This window comes from Diadema setosum, chromosome 8 (assembly GCF_964275005.1).
Source record: "Diadema setosum chromosome 8, eeDiaSeto1, whole genome shotgun sequence".
Lineage (NCBI taxonomy): Eukaryota > Metazoa > Echinodermata > Echinoidea > Diadematoida > Diadematidae > Diadema > Diadema setosum.
This window is the reverse complement of record NC_092692.1, coordinates 32,578,739-32,591,718: the sequence shown is the minus strand read 5'-3', so window position 1 is coordinate 32,591,718 and position 12,980 is coordinate 32,578,739. Positions and strand designations below refer to the sequence as shown.

The following is a 12,980-nucleotide window of genomic DNA, read 5'->3' as shown; positions in this document are numbered from 1 at the left end:
CGGCGCGGCGGTGCTGATGTGAATGTAAATGCGTTGCACTTGCATTTTTTATTTGAATGTCCTTTTACACCCTTGTCAGTCAGTCCGCAGCACGTATGCTAATGAGCCGATCCGGCAAGATTTATTCAGCACTCTCGTTGACGATCTTTGCGTTCGAAGGGTGTCTCGTCGTGCGAGATTTTGCAAGACTTTGATAAGGCTATGGTTTTCACAGTGTAGCGACTTGTACATACATTTGTCATGGCTACAAGTCACGGTAAATTGTTCTCCAGACTTTGATCTTTATTTTGATACTAAATTTGCGTATAACATCGGATCTTATCATGACTATATTATCAGTTGAATTTGCGTAAATTTTGCCTGCTTTTCATGGAAGATTTTGTCGTCTAAAGTTCTTTTTTTGTTCCTGACCGGATTAAGAAACTGTTGTTTCTGATTTTGGCTTTTTCGTAGAGAGGAAACTTAGATGCTCATCATATATTGGAGTCAAGGAGACGCAAGCATGATTTATACTAGTTTTTCCGTTTTGAAATGTCTGTAAAATTCACTCCTAAGCCGGAAGTATGCTCCACGCAAAGTGTACTGTGGCGCGAAAGCGCTCTCTCATTGCTTGCATTCAGCGCTTCAACTACACGCGTGCCAAGAAACCGCAAGACCCCACTTGATCATTCTACCTATATAGTTCTGTGGTGGCATGAAACCGTTATGTAGCAGCGTAATGACGTACTGCAAGCGCTGAATGTAAGCGCTGTCCAATGAGAGAGCTTACTCTTGAGATTACACGGTTTCAAGCTGATCAGCACTGACATCGATGTATATTTTACTGGTTCCTGACCGGATTAAGCAACAAATTGTCAAGATATTGACATGGATACAAAGATTAGGAGATGGACTACCAAATAAAGCATTTTCATTGAGACGCATGGTGAATTTGATATTTTTTTGACGTCTTGAACGTGTACTGCACGAATTACTTTTTTCATCATTTTTCAAGCTCAAATTACGCGATGATATTTTTCATTTACAATAATTTGAGTAACATGTGACGATAGTTTACATATTTTCCTTGAATTTGATACCAAATTTGTGAACATAAGGTGTATTTTTGTTGCCGAAAGCCCAAGGACAAAATCCCCTTACGCAGCTCATTACGTACACAAGCCTAGAGCGGGCTTGCATACGAGTTTAAATAAATACGAGCGAATTATCGGGTGCTGCGGACTGACTGCTTGTTGTGTGAGAAACTCATGAAACCGCATAATGACGAAATTAAATTGAATAAACTAGTTACCTTTTTGAATGTCGATCTCGGTGATCATTCAAATTCACTCGAAATTGAATGACCGCATCGTCTAATCGAATCCAAATCTGATGAAATTGGACGGGAAAACCTATTTTAAAGGAATTTATATTCTACCAAGTAAAATGTTCTCTGCAAGAAATGATTCAACAGCACAATACTGTCTCCTGAATTGTAATTCACGTTTCATTATCTTGTGTCTCCATTATTGAATGCCTCACCGTTTTCTGAGACTCAGACGCTAGCATCACAGGCGGAAGCATTTGGACCTAAAATATGGGCATTCAACCGTAACAACCGTACGGCTATTTGCAAACCGCTGGGCAGCTTTCAAAGGTGCGTCTCTTTCGAAAATCTTCTCCAGTCATCATGTTGTCACTACTGCACCTACTCGTGTTTGTTGGCCTTGTCGTGAGCTCCGCACGCGGTCTCATTCCGAAGTCGTCGGTAAAACTTGTCGACAATGGCTATGCCGATGTTGTTGTCGCCATACACAGCCGAGTGAATGAGAGTGATGAACTCGTTCAAGTAATTAAGGTAAAAAAAAGTTTTTTATTTCTCCTTATTATAACTCACAGCTTTCTTGCAGCACTAACTTTGATACATTTTATACAATGAGTTTAAAACATGAGTGAACAAGCACTTGAAGTATATCCCTTGATTCTTTGTCGCCATAAGACATAATAGTCAAGATGGTGAATTATTTATAATATGTTTCCTTTGTCGTGTAATTGTGTGTGTGCGTGTGTGTGTGTTTTGTTTTGTTTTATTTTTTTGCCAAGGATTCATCTATGATTAAGTCTTGTATGTAGCTTGTAACCGTCTTCAATAAGCCTCTTGCTTTCTATAAGTTTTCTTTCCCTCGTTATGATTTTATACATGACATTTTGACTAGTTTTGCAGACTTAAAAAGAATAGTTTTGATATTGATGTTGACTCTCAAATGAGAAGTGGTGTGAAGCCTGAGAAGTTTCGATATCGAGCATTCTATGAATGGAGCTGGTGAAAGCTTCCTAATTACTATTTTACAGATAATGGTCTCTGACAATAGATTTATTAAAAATTCGTACTTGTTTGCAAGACTGCAGTTCAAGCAATATAACTAACTTGCTCTAAAAGTCTGCTCTACCTTTTCATGATGTACCAGCAACATTAATTTAATGTCAGTGCAATCGATGTATCCTACTTCTGGTTTAGATACCTTGAACAAACCTTATACAGGGCTCCACACTAACTTTTATTTTTGGTGGCCCGATCGGGCCACCAAAATCATTGATTTTTATTTTTTGGTGATCCGAAAGTAAAATCTGGTGGCCCCCCCCCCAAAAAAAAAAAACAAACAAACAAAAAAACCAAGAAAAACGTGAAAAAACTAAATTGGTCTTACTAAATATAGACAAATTGATATTAAGCATTACTGAAGTGATACAGGTACCCATGTCTAAAATAAATGAATAGGAAATTCAATCATCTTACCGTTATTCTGAGTTCTACGATTTAGCAAATAGACTCATAGATTATTATAAAAGTTGATGCCTATTTAGGTGGTCAAAATTTACGCTTGAAATGAGAAAGTGGGAACATTTGCAGACATTTGTAAACATCCGACATTGTAGATTTTGTTTTATCCTTGTAAAGAGCCGAAATTTATCGTTATTCATTTCTGATTGTAAAAGCGATCATCCAACATTTACTAGTATTTTAGCACCTTACGGAGCCGAATGTTACCGTTAATCATTTTCAAATGTAAAAGCAAACAACCGACATTCATTTTAGCATCTTACGGAGCTGAATATTATCCTTATTCATTTCCGAACGTGAAAGCAAACATCCGCTATTATTTTAACATCTTACTGAGCCGATTGATACCGTTAATCATTTCCCTATGCAAAAGCAACAGTCTGTTATTCATTTTAGCATTGCACGGAGCAGAATATTACCGTTATTCGTTTCCAAATTTAAAGGCAAAAATCCGACATTTATTTTATTATCGTACGGAGCCGAATGTTACTGCTGTCTAAAGTGAAATGAATCATCTGACAATTATTTTAATATCGTACGGAGCAGAATGTTTATGTTTTTCATTTTTGAACGTCAAGGCAGACATCAGACATTTATTTTACCATCTTCCGGAGCTGAATGTTATTGCTATTTACTTTCGAACATAAAAACAAACATCAGACATTTATTTTATCATCGTACGGAGTTGAATATTGTTGTTATTCATTTCCGAACGTCAAAGCAAAGATCAAACATTAATTTTACCATTGAACGCAGCTGAATGTTACTGTTATTCATTTCGAAATTTAAAGGCAAACATCCGACAGTTATTTTACCATCTTATGGAGCAGAATATTACTGCTATTCACTTCCGAACGTAAAAGCAATCATCTGATAATTTATTTTAGCATCTTCCGGAGCCGAATGTTATTGCTATTTACTTTCGAAAGTAAAAGCAAACATGCGACATTTATTTAATCATCGTACGGAGTTGAATATCATGAATTGTTATTCATTTCCGAACGTTGAAGGAATCATTCGACATTTACTTTAGCACCTTCCGGAGCTGAATGTTATTGCTAATTACTTTCGAACGTAAAAGTAAACACCCGGCATTTATTTCAGCTTATTATTATTCATTTCCGAACGTCAAAGCAAACATTCGACATTTATTTCAGCTTCTTCCGGAGCCGAATGTTATCCTTATTCATTTCCGAACGCAAATCAAATATCTGACATTGATTTTAGCACCGTATGGAGCTTAATCTTACCGTTATTCATTTCCAAAAGTATAAGCAAACATCTGACATCTATTTTAGTATCATACGGAGTCGAATATTACCGGTATTCATTTCCAAAATTAAAAGCAAACATCTGACATTTATTCTAGCATCTTACGGAGCCGATTGTTACGCTCTTTATTTCCAAAAGTAAAGGCAAACATCCGATTTTTTTTTTTTTGGTTGTCCGATCGGGCCACCAAAATCTTTAATTTTGAAATCTTGGTGGCCTGACGTGCGTTTTTGATGGTGGTCCCGGGCCACCGGGCCACCGTTAGTGTCGAGCCCTGCATATGATCCTGCTCCTAATGACAAAGTAAAGACATGCAAAATAGCTCCACAATACCTCTAGAACGAAGGGAAACGTTTCTGTTTAAAATATAAAGGGAAATCAAGTCATAGCTTTCCATCAATTATTTGTTAACACGGTTATTCATACCTTTATGGTGTTTAAACATCAAGAAGACATAAAAAGTGTATCATCCAAGTCTGCATTTATTTTCAGACTATCATGCATAGACTCCTTGAAAACTGAGCCATGTATGGCTGAGCGAATTTACCCTTTTCTGAGCGACGCAACACGGCATGGTTTCACGCTATTGTATGCTTCGACGCTGTCTTTGAGGAAAGCATTATGAAAAGTCGAAAAACAATTATTGCTTTCCTAGTTGCACGGAAGATTCAGAGGAAGCACCTGTCGAATTTGAAAAGCGATACCGTCTTTACAGTCTGCCAATGTGCATAAATGTGCATTAATCATAAGCTCGGCAGAAGCAAAATACGTGATTACAATCTATGCCATTGTAAACCTATCATGTACTTGTTATGCGTATATATCATTTTTTACACTTCGAGAAAAAAAAAGTTTGGAAAAACTGAATTTGATCGGTTATTATCCATATCTCTTATCTCAGTATTATTGATCAATACATTTGCTTGGTATACAAACGAAACAAAAAATACATGTTTCTGTAAAATAATACGCTACATACTTGTTATGATTATGGCTTGAATGGAGGTGCCGTGCTTTAGAAATGTGAGGTAAAAAATGGCAAAATTGAAAAGCTGCAAAATGATCCAAATTTCGTCATGGATTTTTGTTCCTTTTTACCATGTTTAATATTGATATGTAAAGTGAGTTTCCCAATGCCTCTTTGGTTGTAATGCGTTCTAACAACATTGAATCCGAACGTGATGTGCTCAACCAAACAAAGCAAAAAGAATGAACATTTAAGAACAGGGCTCAAGCTACTTAATCTCGCAGAACTTTCACCACATTTTCACAAAAAGGTAAATAAACAACTGAAGTGACAGGGGATTGCTTTGCATTAACTTTCATTGTTGTCATAGGGATCTTTGATTTTGTCAGTGTTCATGTGGATTTCAGTGACAATGTTCTATAGCGGAGATATTCGCAACACGAAGAGGCGGGCCTGCCTATGTTAAAAAGTCGCTGCCGGCTTTTTCGCCGTCTCTCTTGCTCGGAAAAGGGGCATGCAGATTGGAGGCGATTTCTCATAGTCTAATCAGATACCCTTCTTTGTATTGTACCTTCCCGCAACATATCGTTGGGTGGATGGTCTGTGACGTTCTCCTGGGATCCTGCCGAGCAAGTACCTAGCTCTTCCTACAATGTAGGTTGATCCTATACCTGTTTTGGGGAGCAAAAGACATATCGTAAACTCAGTACAAAAGAACATGCTTATCGCCTCTTCATGATCAGTGGTATTCATATCGCAACTTTTCAATTAAGATCTTATCCGATTTTGGAAAACTGTCCTTTCCCCGATGGCATAATCATAACAAGCAGGGTATCGTTTTAAAGAAAAATTTAAAATCATTTCTGATGGTTCCATACATGCGTCGATTAAATTGTTATTAAGAGAAAGAAAAATTCGTAAATCAAGTTGCCGTAGCTATATAGAGAATTACTTCGATACATATTTTACTATTGATGGTTATCGTTTCGAGAAGTGCTTCAGGTAAACCAGCTCGTACATAACTAGCTTATGTGTATATTACCTACAAGACCCTTCTTTTTTTTCTCAGTTGGTTAGGCACTTCTCTCGTTTTCAAAGCGACAAATTGCATATGATTGCCTAACGTAACAATTTATGAAATTCATAGTCAAACAAAGAATGAACTTGCGTAGACAACATTGGACAAGGTAACCTTGATGGCTGATCAATATACTTTTTGAAACATCAATTTTATTCTTCTTCTTCGAATGCACTAAAAACTATTTTCATTTATCACTTCATAATATACTTCCCTTTTTAAATACAGTTTGTTGTCGTCAGGTGGAAATGCATGAAAGTACCATTTTATGTCGTTCACTTCATGAATAATTACTGCCACACAGATGCCTATCTCATTGAGTTTAAAAAATCATATCTGTTCCGATCACAAATTACCTTTTCCTGCGCAAGCGCAAAGTGGAACTACAAACTAGATTATTTGATGTTTTCAACGACATTTAGTCTTGAAAAGATGATTTTCTGTGAGAGAAAAATGTTGATAACAATAAACCCTTGGTAAACCTTCCACCCCCCCCCCACACACACACATCAACATAATTCCTATCATTACACACCGCTAGCCGATTATCCCAAAGAAAAATCAGCTATTTTCAGGAATTTTTCCCTCCTAGAATGATGCATTTTTCGTCGTTTGAATTGCGTTTCACATAATATGAATAATGTTTGGCGTCGGTCTTCATGCAAACACACGTTTGTAATCAAAAGGAATTTCCAGGCAATTTTCATAATTTCATATCATGTAGTGCATAAATCGACAGCTCCATGATTAGATTTGTGGAATTCATTCTGGTCCTGGAGTAAAGAATCTCATAAATTTCCTTTATATTTTGCATTTAAGAGAGAGCATACAGTCGTTTGTACTCTAGTGTTAAAATGAAATTATAAGAAGTGATGGTTTAGGATTTGCTTACGGCCTACAATTGGTTATTTTAAAGGTTCGGTTTTTGTAATACGCAGGCTCGTTATTCCCAACGCTCGTTATTCTGAAGGCTAGTCATTCCGAAAAGCCGTTAAATCGAAAATGAAATAAAGTTTGTTAATCCGAAATATTGATCGTTCTTTCGAAGGTTCGTTTTTTGGAAAGTTCATAATTCCAGAAGGAAGTGAAATAAATGTTCGTTATGCCCGAGGTTCGTCAGTCTGAAAATGAGGAATGTTCGTTTATACGAAAAGACAAATTAGGATCGCAAATCGGAAGTTTTCATAGTGTACTCACCTTCCTTTTTTTACCCTTGGATCAACCAAACTTCGGAATAATGAAAATTCCTATCATTTTCGGATTGACGAACCTTTAAATAGGAAAATCAAACATTAGGAAAAACGCAACGAAATATGCTAAACGAACCCTATTTCCAGTGTGCTAGCTTCACCACGAGAATGTACGAGTGGGAGCTGTTCATCGTAAGAATGCATGAGTAGGAGTCTCACATATTTCAGAAGTGATAACAATGTAATTCCAGTACAATACCGGTTGCTAAACAAAATAAGTCAACTGCGTAGAATTTATGCAAGTTGGGGTTTTTTTTTTTTTCCTTTTGTTCTGCAGCCTTGAGCCCCGACTCATGGATTCTTAAGGTGCATGTCATCTTCCATGTTCATTGTGATTTGTTATAAATTTTGAAAACATATTCTTATTCCTTATCTCATGCTTAATGCAATCACTATAAATTCCGAAAGTCTGTACCAAGGATAACCAATTTATAATCATCCAAAATGTAAAAATCTGAAAATCACCCACAGTTCTTAAATGCTGATTCTTATGCTCCGCTTTTGCGAGCCTACGGTGGGCAGTTTTACAGAAGAAGTACAGTTTACCTATGACGTGCATTTGTGTGTATTTTGTTTTATATTCTGTTTAGTTTTTGACGTTGTTTTTTGTTTTGAGTCTTCTGTATTTTTCAGTAATGATTATTCTGTAGTTCTTCTGGTGGTATTAAACTGTCCTAGGTGACCTGGGGTTGATAATTTTGTCCAGGATGGTTAGTTATCAGAAGGGTAGTTACCAGGAGAGTAAGTGTCACGGAGGAAGGGGTGATTTCCCTATAGTCTACAATTATATCGCAAACTATTCAAACAGTTGGAAATGCCTAAAACATGTTTCTTGCAGTGTCTTACCAAGGAGGTTTGAGAAATGGAGTTCCAATTGGCTGTAAACATTCAAACTGCTGTCGGTTTTCTTTGGATGTACAAAAGAATTCCACAGGTGCATTTGTGCCTTTGATGATCGGGGTTCGATGCCGCCGTCTTTCCGAGCAATGTGATCGTTCATTTGGAACGCTAACATAATGTCGGCTATATTGTTTGTTTTTGTATCAAAGGAAATTAAATTTCAGCTTATGATAAGGCTTATGTAAAAAGAAGTAAATCATGTCCAGGATTATATCAAAAAAATTTAAATCTGAGCCGTTCGTTGTGAAAATACGTGAAACTGCACCCTTACTGGAAAGCGGATTTAATCATCTTTCCGATCACTTCCGACAAATGAAAGTGATAATATGGAACAATCTTCAAGTGTAATTCTTTATTAATCTATATGTTAGATTTAATAGTTTAAAAACATTTAAAGTCGAGTAATTTTAATTCTTATATCATCATATTTTGCGGAATCTTTATTCGCACATCCCTGTACCTGTACTTTTATGTACCGCTCATGTTTCATATGAAGGGACGGCGAGGAGCAAATTACCATCATAAAGACATGATTATCTTCCTTTGAGAGAGACAAGTCATGATGCAATGCCACATGAATCGATTGTCTTCCTATCCGTCGGTAGCTACAGTTTAGCACATACTTGAAATATTTCCTAGTGACGGCATCAAATATGGGATCAAACTGAATAACACTGTTGTTACTCCATCTCTTGTACCTCCTTGGTCTTTCCAATTTCAGAGAATGTTCACGGAGGGATCAAGCTACCTGTACACTGCAACTCGGAACAAGCTCTTCTTCAGAAATGTCACTATCATCATACCTTCACACTGGACTTCCAAGCCGGAATACGGCCCACTTGGAGAAAACAGATTTGACCTGGCTGACGTCATCGTAGCTCCAGCCAATCCGCTGTGGGCGCCCGATCCATACACCTTGCAAATCCAGGGTTGTGGTAAACCCGGCAGCTTCATTCATTTCATGGATGAGTATTTGACCGACCCAGAAGTCGAGAACACCTACGGCAATCTTGGTAAAGTCTTAACAAAGACACTTTTCAAGTTATTGAATCATTTCATGTTTCAAGAGGGCAAACAGAACTCTCGAATTCGAAGTCTGTTGCGCTGTTTATTTGTTATGGAATTTTACACTTAACAAACAAAATGGGAAGCGCACTTCCTCAACCATGCATTCATTCTTTTGATTTGTTTCATACATTCACAGTACATCAGCGAGTATTTCTTTTCAGTTAATCCTTTGAAGAGAAACAAGTAGGCCTATACATGGATCATCACAAGAATGCAAATATTATGTAGTTCACCTGCTACCCCCGACGGACAGTAAAGAATTAAAGAAACCTGAAATTGCATGACTGCAGATAACTTCAAGTGAAAGAAATGAAAAAAAAAAATAATGTGAGACAATAATATGAAGGAAATACATCAACTAACTAACTCAAACACCATTCATTATGCAAGTGAAAAACTTACAATTATGATTAAAGATAAACCGGGAAGATGAATAAAACCAAAACCACAACTTCACATTCCCTCTAATAAGAAACGAAACATTTGGATCTACGTCAACAACACTCATTGCTCCCATAAAATAATTCCTGATATCATTTTTTGTATCACCGCTGAGTACATAGACACACGAACCAAAGCTGTCCTTACGACATTCTCAACAAGGAAAATGCTCCCCCTCTATGTTATTTGTACAAAGAAGAGCCGCCGAGGACCCAATTTTCATTGCGATGACAAGATTAGTATGCTCTATGAAGGACCTTCTGTTTTTCATCTCGGCAATTTTAGATGCTATGTGGTTAAGTGTTAGAGCATTCCAGGAGCTCTGCAAGTTCATCCCGCTGTTTAGGCCTGTATAGTGCTATTGGGATGAGTTTAGGGCTATCAATCATTGTTCTGTACATACACATCACATCCTAGAGTTGGTGGGGGCTCATAACAGGGAGCCTGAAGATGGCGTCACACTGTCCCAAAATTGATATACAAGAGAATCATGCGAATATGGCATTTTCAGTTTTCTGCGAAGTTTGTCCTCGAACGTAGTCAAAATTCATCAACAGCAAAAGCAAGTATGACACCTACTAGGTAACACGATGCCACTCTAACCACGCCAGGAGACTACACGAAGATTAGAAGCTTGTTATGATATGAACCATCGCAAGATCTTCTGACTATTCTTTGGCTTGCCGAAGAAGTTAATGCCGGATCCTGAGAAAATCCATCGGCAGTCATATACGATGGCTTAAGATGCTCCCACAAATGACCCGAAGTTTACACGATCAGAGCCGAATATGTAAAGTTTCTGTTTTTCGCATGTTCATCTTTGCTCAAACTTGGGACAGTGTGCTCAACGCCTGTATTAAGCATCTTATAAGCCATCATACACTGTAAAAACATCGGTGTTAGATTTAGCACCACGCTTGTTAAATCTAACACCGATCAAACTTCAATAAAGGACCACACCCACAGGTGTTAAAAATGCACTGTGATGGTGTTGAAAAGTGTTCACCTGACACTTCATGGTGTTAATTTGACACTGTACCTGGTGTTATTTTGACACTGTACTGGTGTTAATTCAAAAATGACACCACATGGTGTTGATTTGATATTTGTTGGTGCTAATATCAATGGTTTAGCACCCGTCCAGCTTCAATAAGAGACCACACCAGCTGGTGTTACTTTGGTGTTAATTCATTTTCACATTTTTTTCAAAAATCTAGTATTTTAATGTGAAATTTTTGATCGTCTTGTTTGAATTAAAAATCAACAAGAAGTGCAGTTACTAAGAAACTCTTCAAAAAAACAGTTTAAAATTTGGAAAATGACACCCGGAGGTGTTAATTTAACACCATAAATGAGCACCGAAAATTTAACACCAGCTCGGTGTTCACTATTTAACACCGGACTTTTTGAAGTGTATAACCACCGGTGGAGTTTCTCAGGCTGCTAACACTCAGTGGTTCTTAGTCAACTCTTAACCAGGCTCGGATCAACTTTATATGGTGGCCCTGAAGTACGCTCGACTACAGGTCATGTGCGTCGTTAATTTTGCGACCAGGTCGCGAAATTCGCGATTTGGGACGCCAAGTTCGTGACTTGTGGTCGCAAACTTCGCGATATTGGGTCGCGAATTTCGTGACCACAGGACGCAAATTTTGCGTCCCCGGTCGCCAAATTCGTGTCCCCGGTCGCCAAGTTAGTGTCCCGGGTCACGAAATTCGCATCCCGGTTCACGAACTTGGCGTCCCAAATCGGGAATTTCGCGACCTGGTCGCAAAATTCACGGCGCACATGACCTGTCGTCGAGCGTACTTCAGGGCCACCATAACTTTACTCGAAATTGGAAAATCCATATCCATCCTGTGCCAATTTCGAGACAGTGTGACGTCAGCCTACTTACGAAGTTTTCCTGAAGGACACACGATACGAAGATTTTACCCCTCCGTTAACAGCAACGAAGTGGCAGTTGCGCGTAGAGCTTGAGAAACTACTCATGCTTACAGTCACGATGGTTTTATCAGGGAGGGGCTCCACCTTCCTGGTTTTATGATGCTTCTTACGAATGGCACAATGTTTATACGATCAGAGCCGAATTTGAACGTTCCTTTTATTTTGTGTCCATCGTTGCTCAAGTATGGGACAATTTGACGCCTATGCAGAAATCGAAACCGACGATAGTCTTCATGTCAAATGCGCAACGTTTCATTGTCGTCCCGTTAGCAGCCAGTCAAAGTCGTGAATTATATTATTTGACGTGACGTCACTTCTCGCAATATAACTCTTTGACTTTGCATAATTCACGTGATTTCCCAAGTAATTGTTAACCATTTAGTATTACCTGGCAGGGAACGAATTGATACCATGGGATTAGGGCCCCACTCACAATGTTTGTTTTCCTTTCTGGTTTGTTTTGTTTTTGTTTTAGACTAACCAAACTCTATGATTTCTTGGAGTTTCGTCTCCTTCCGACATCTGTCCGACATTGTCCCTTGACCCCATCCCTTTCACTGAAAATAATCCACGGTCCCCGAGTATTACCATCATTACGTTTACCATCATCACCATCTTCATTATCAGCATCACCGTACTTAATTTGAGATATTAATCCGCAGGGCGAGTGCTGGTGCACGAGTGGGGACATTTCCGTTGGGGGCTCTTCAACGAATACCCTGACCCCGTGGGAGACCGAGAAAACGTGGCCTACTTTTACCAGTCAACCCAGCATAATAACGAGTGGAGAGCTGTGACGTAAGTGTGACATAAATGGTTCTTGTTCCGCATATAAATACTAGAAAGTTTCATGTCAATCAAGAACATGATGTGGGGTAATACGACACATCACTCCCGTTCCGTTTGTCCTTCTCAAGAGCTTCTAATTTCATAAGACGTTGCATATAGGCCTGTATTGAAAGTATTTGAAATTGTACTTTATGACGTTGTACATCATGGAGTGTAATTCATATAACATTTCACCTTTTTTGACATCGTTTGTAAGAACCTAAATGTCACAGTGTCAGCTATATCATAGAAATAATCAAAGTTGGTTCAAAAACCAACGTGATAGAGTAAATATCCAGTACACGTTCTACTTCACTAGACGCAGGTTGTATGAAATGCTTTACGGTAGTGGCTATAATACTTATAGAAAGACGGCAAAAAAAAATCTCTTCCACCTTGCATAGCAAA

At 38.2% G+C, this 12,980-nt stretch overlaps 1 protein-coding gene across 1 annotated transcript in view; it reads left to right on the top strand.

Moving 5' to 3' along the window:
• The first annotated feature begins 1,669 nt into the window (after positions 1 to 1,669).
• LOC140232209 (calcium-activated chloride channel regulator 1-like) overlaps positions 1,670 to 12,980 on the top strand; it is a 32,455-nt gene continuing 21,144 nt past the window's right edge. The window contains exons 1-3 of the mRNA XM_072312346.1: positions 1,670 to 1,837; positions 9,010 to 9,301; positions 12,407 to 12,542. Of these exons, the coding sequence (XP_072168447.1) occupies positions 1,670 to 1,837; positions 9,010 to 9,301; positions 12,407 to 12,542 (596 nt within the window). The remainder of the gene's footprint in view (positions 1,838 to 9,009; positions 9,302 to 12,406; positions 12,543 to 12,980) is intronic.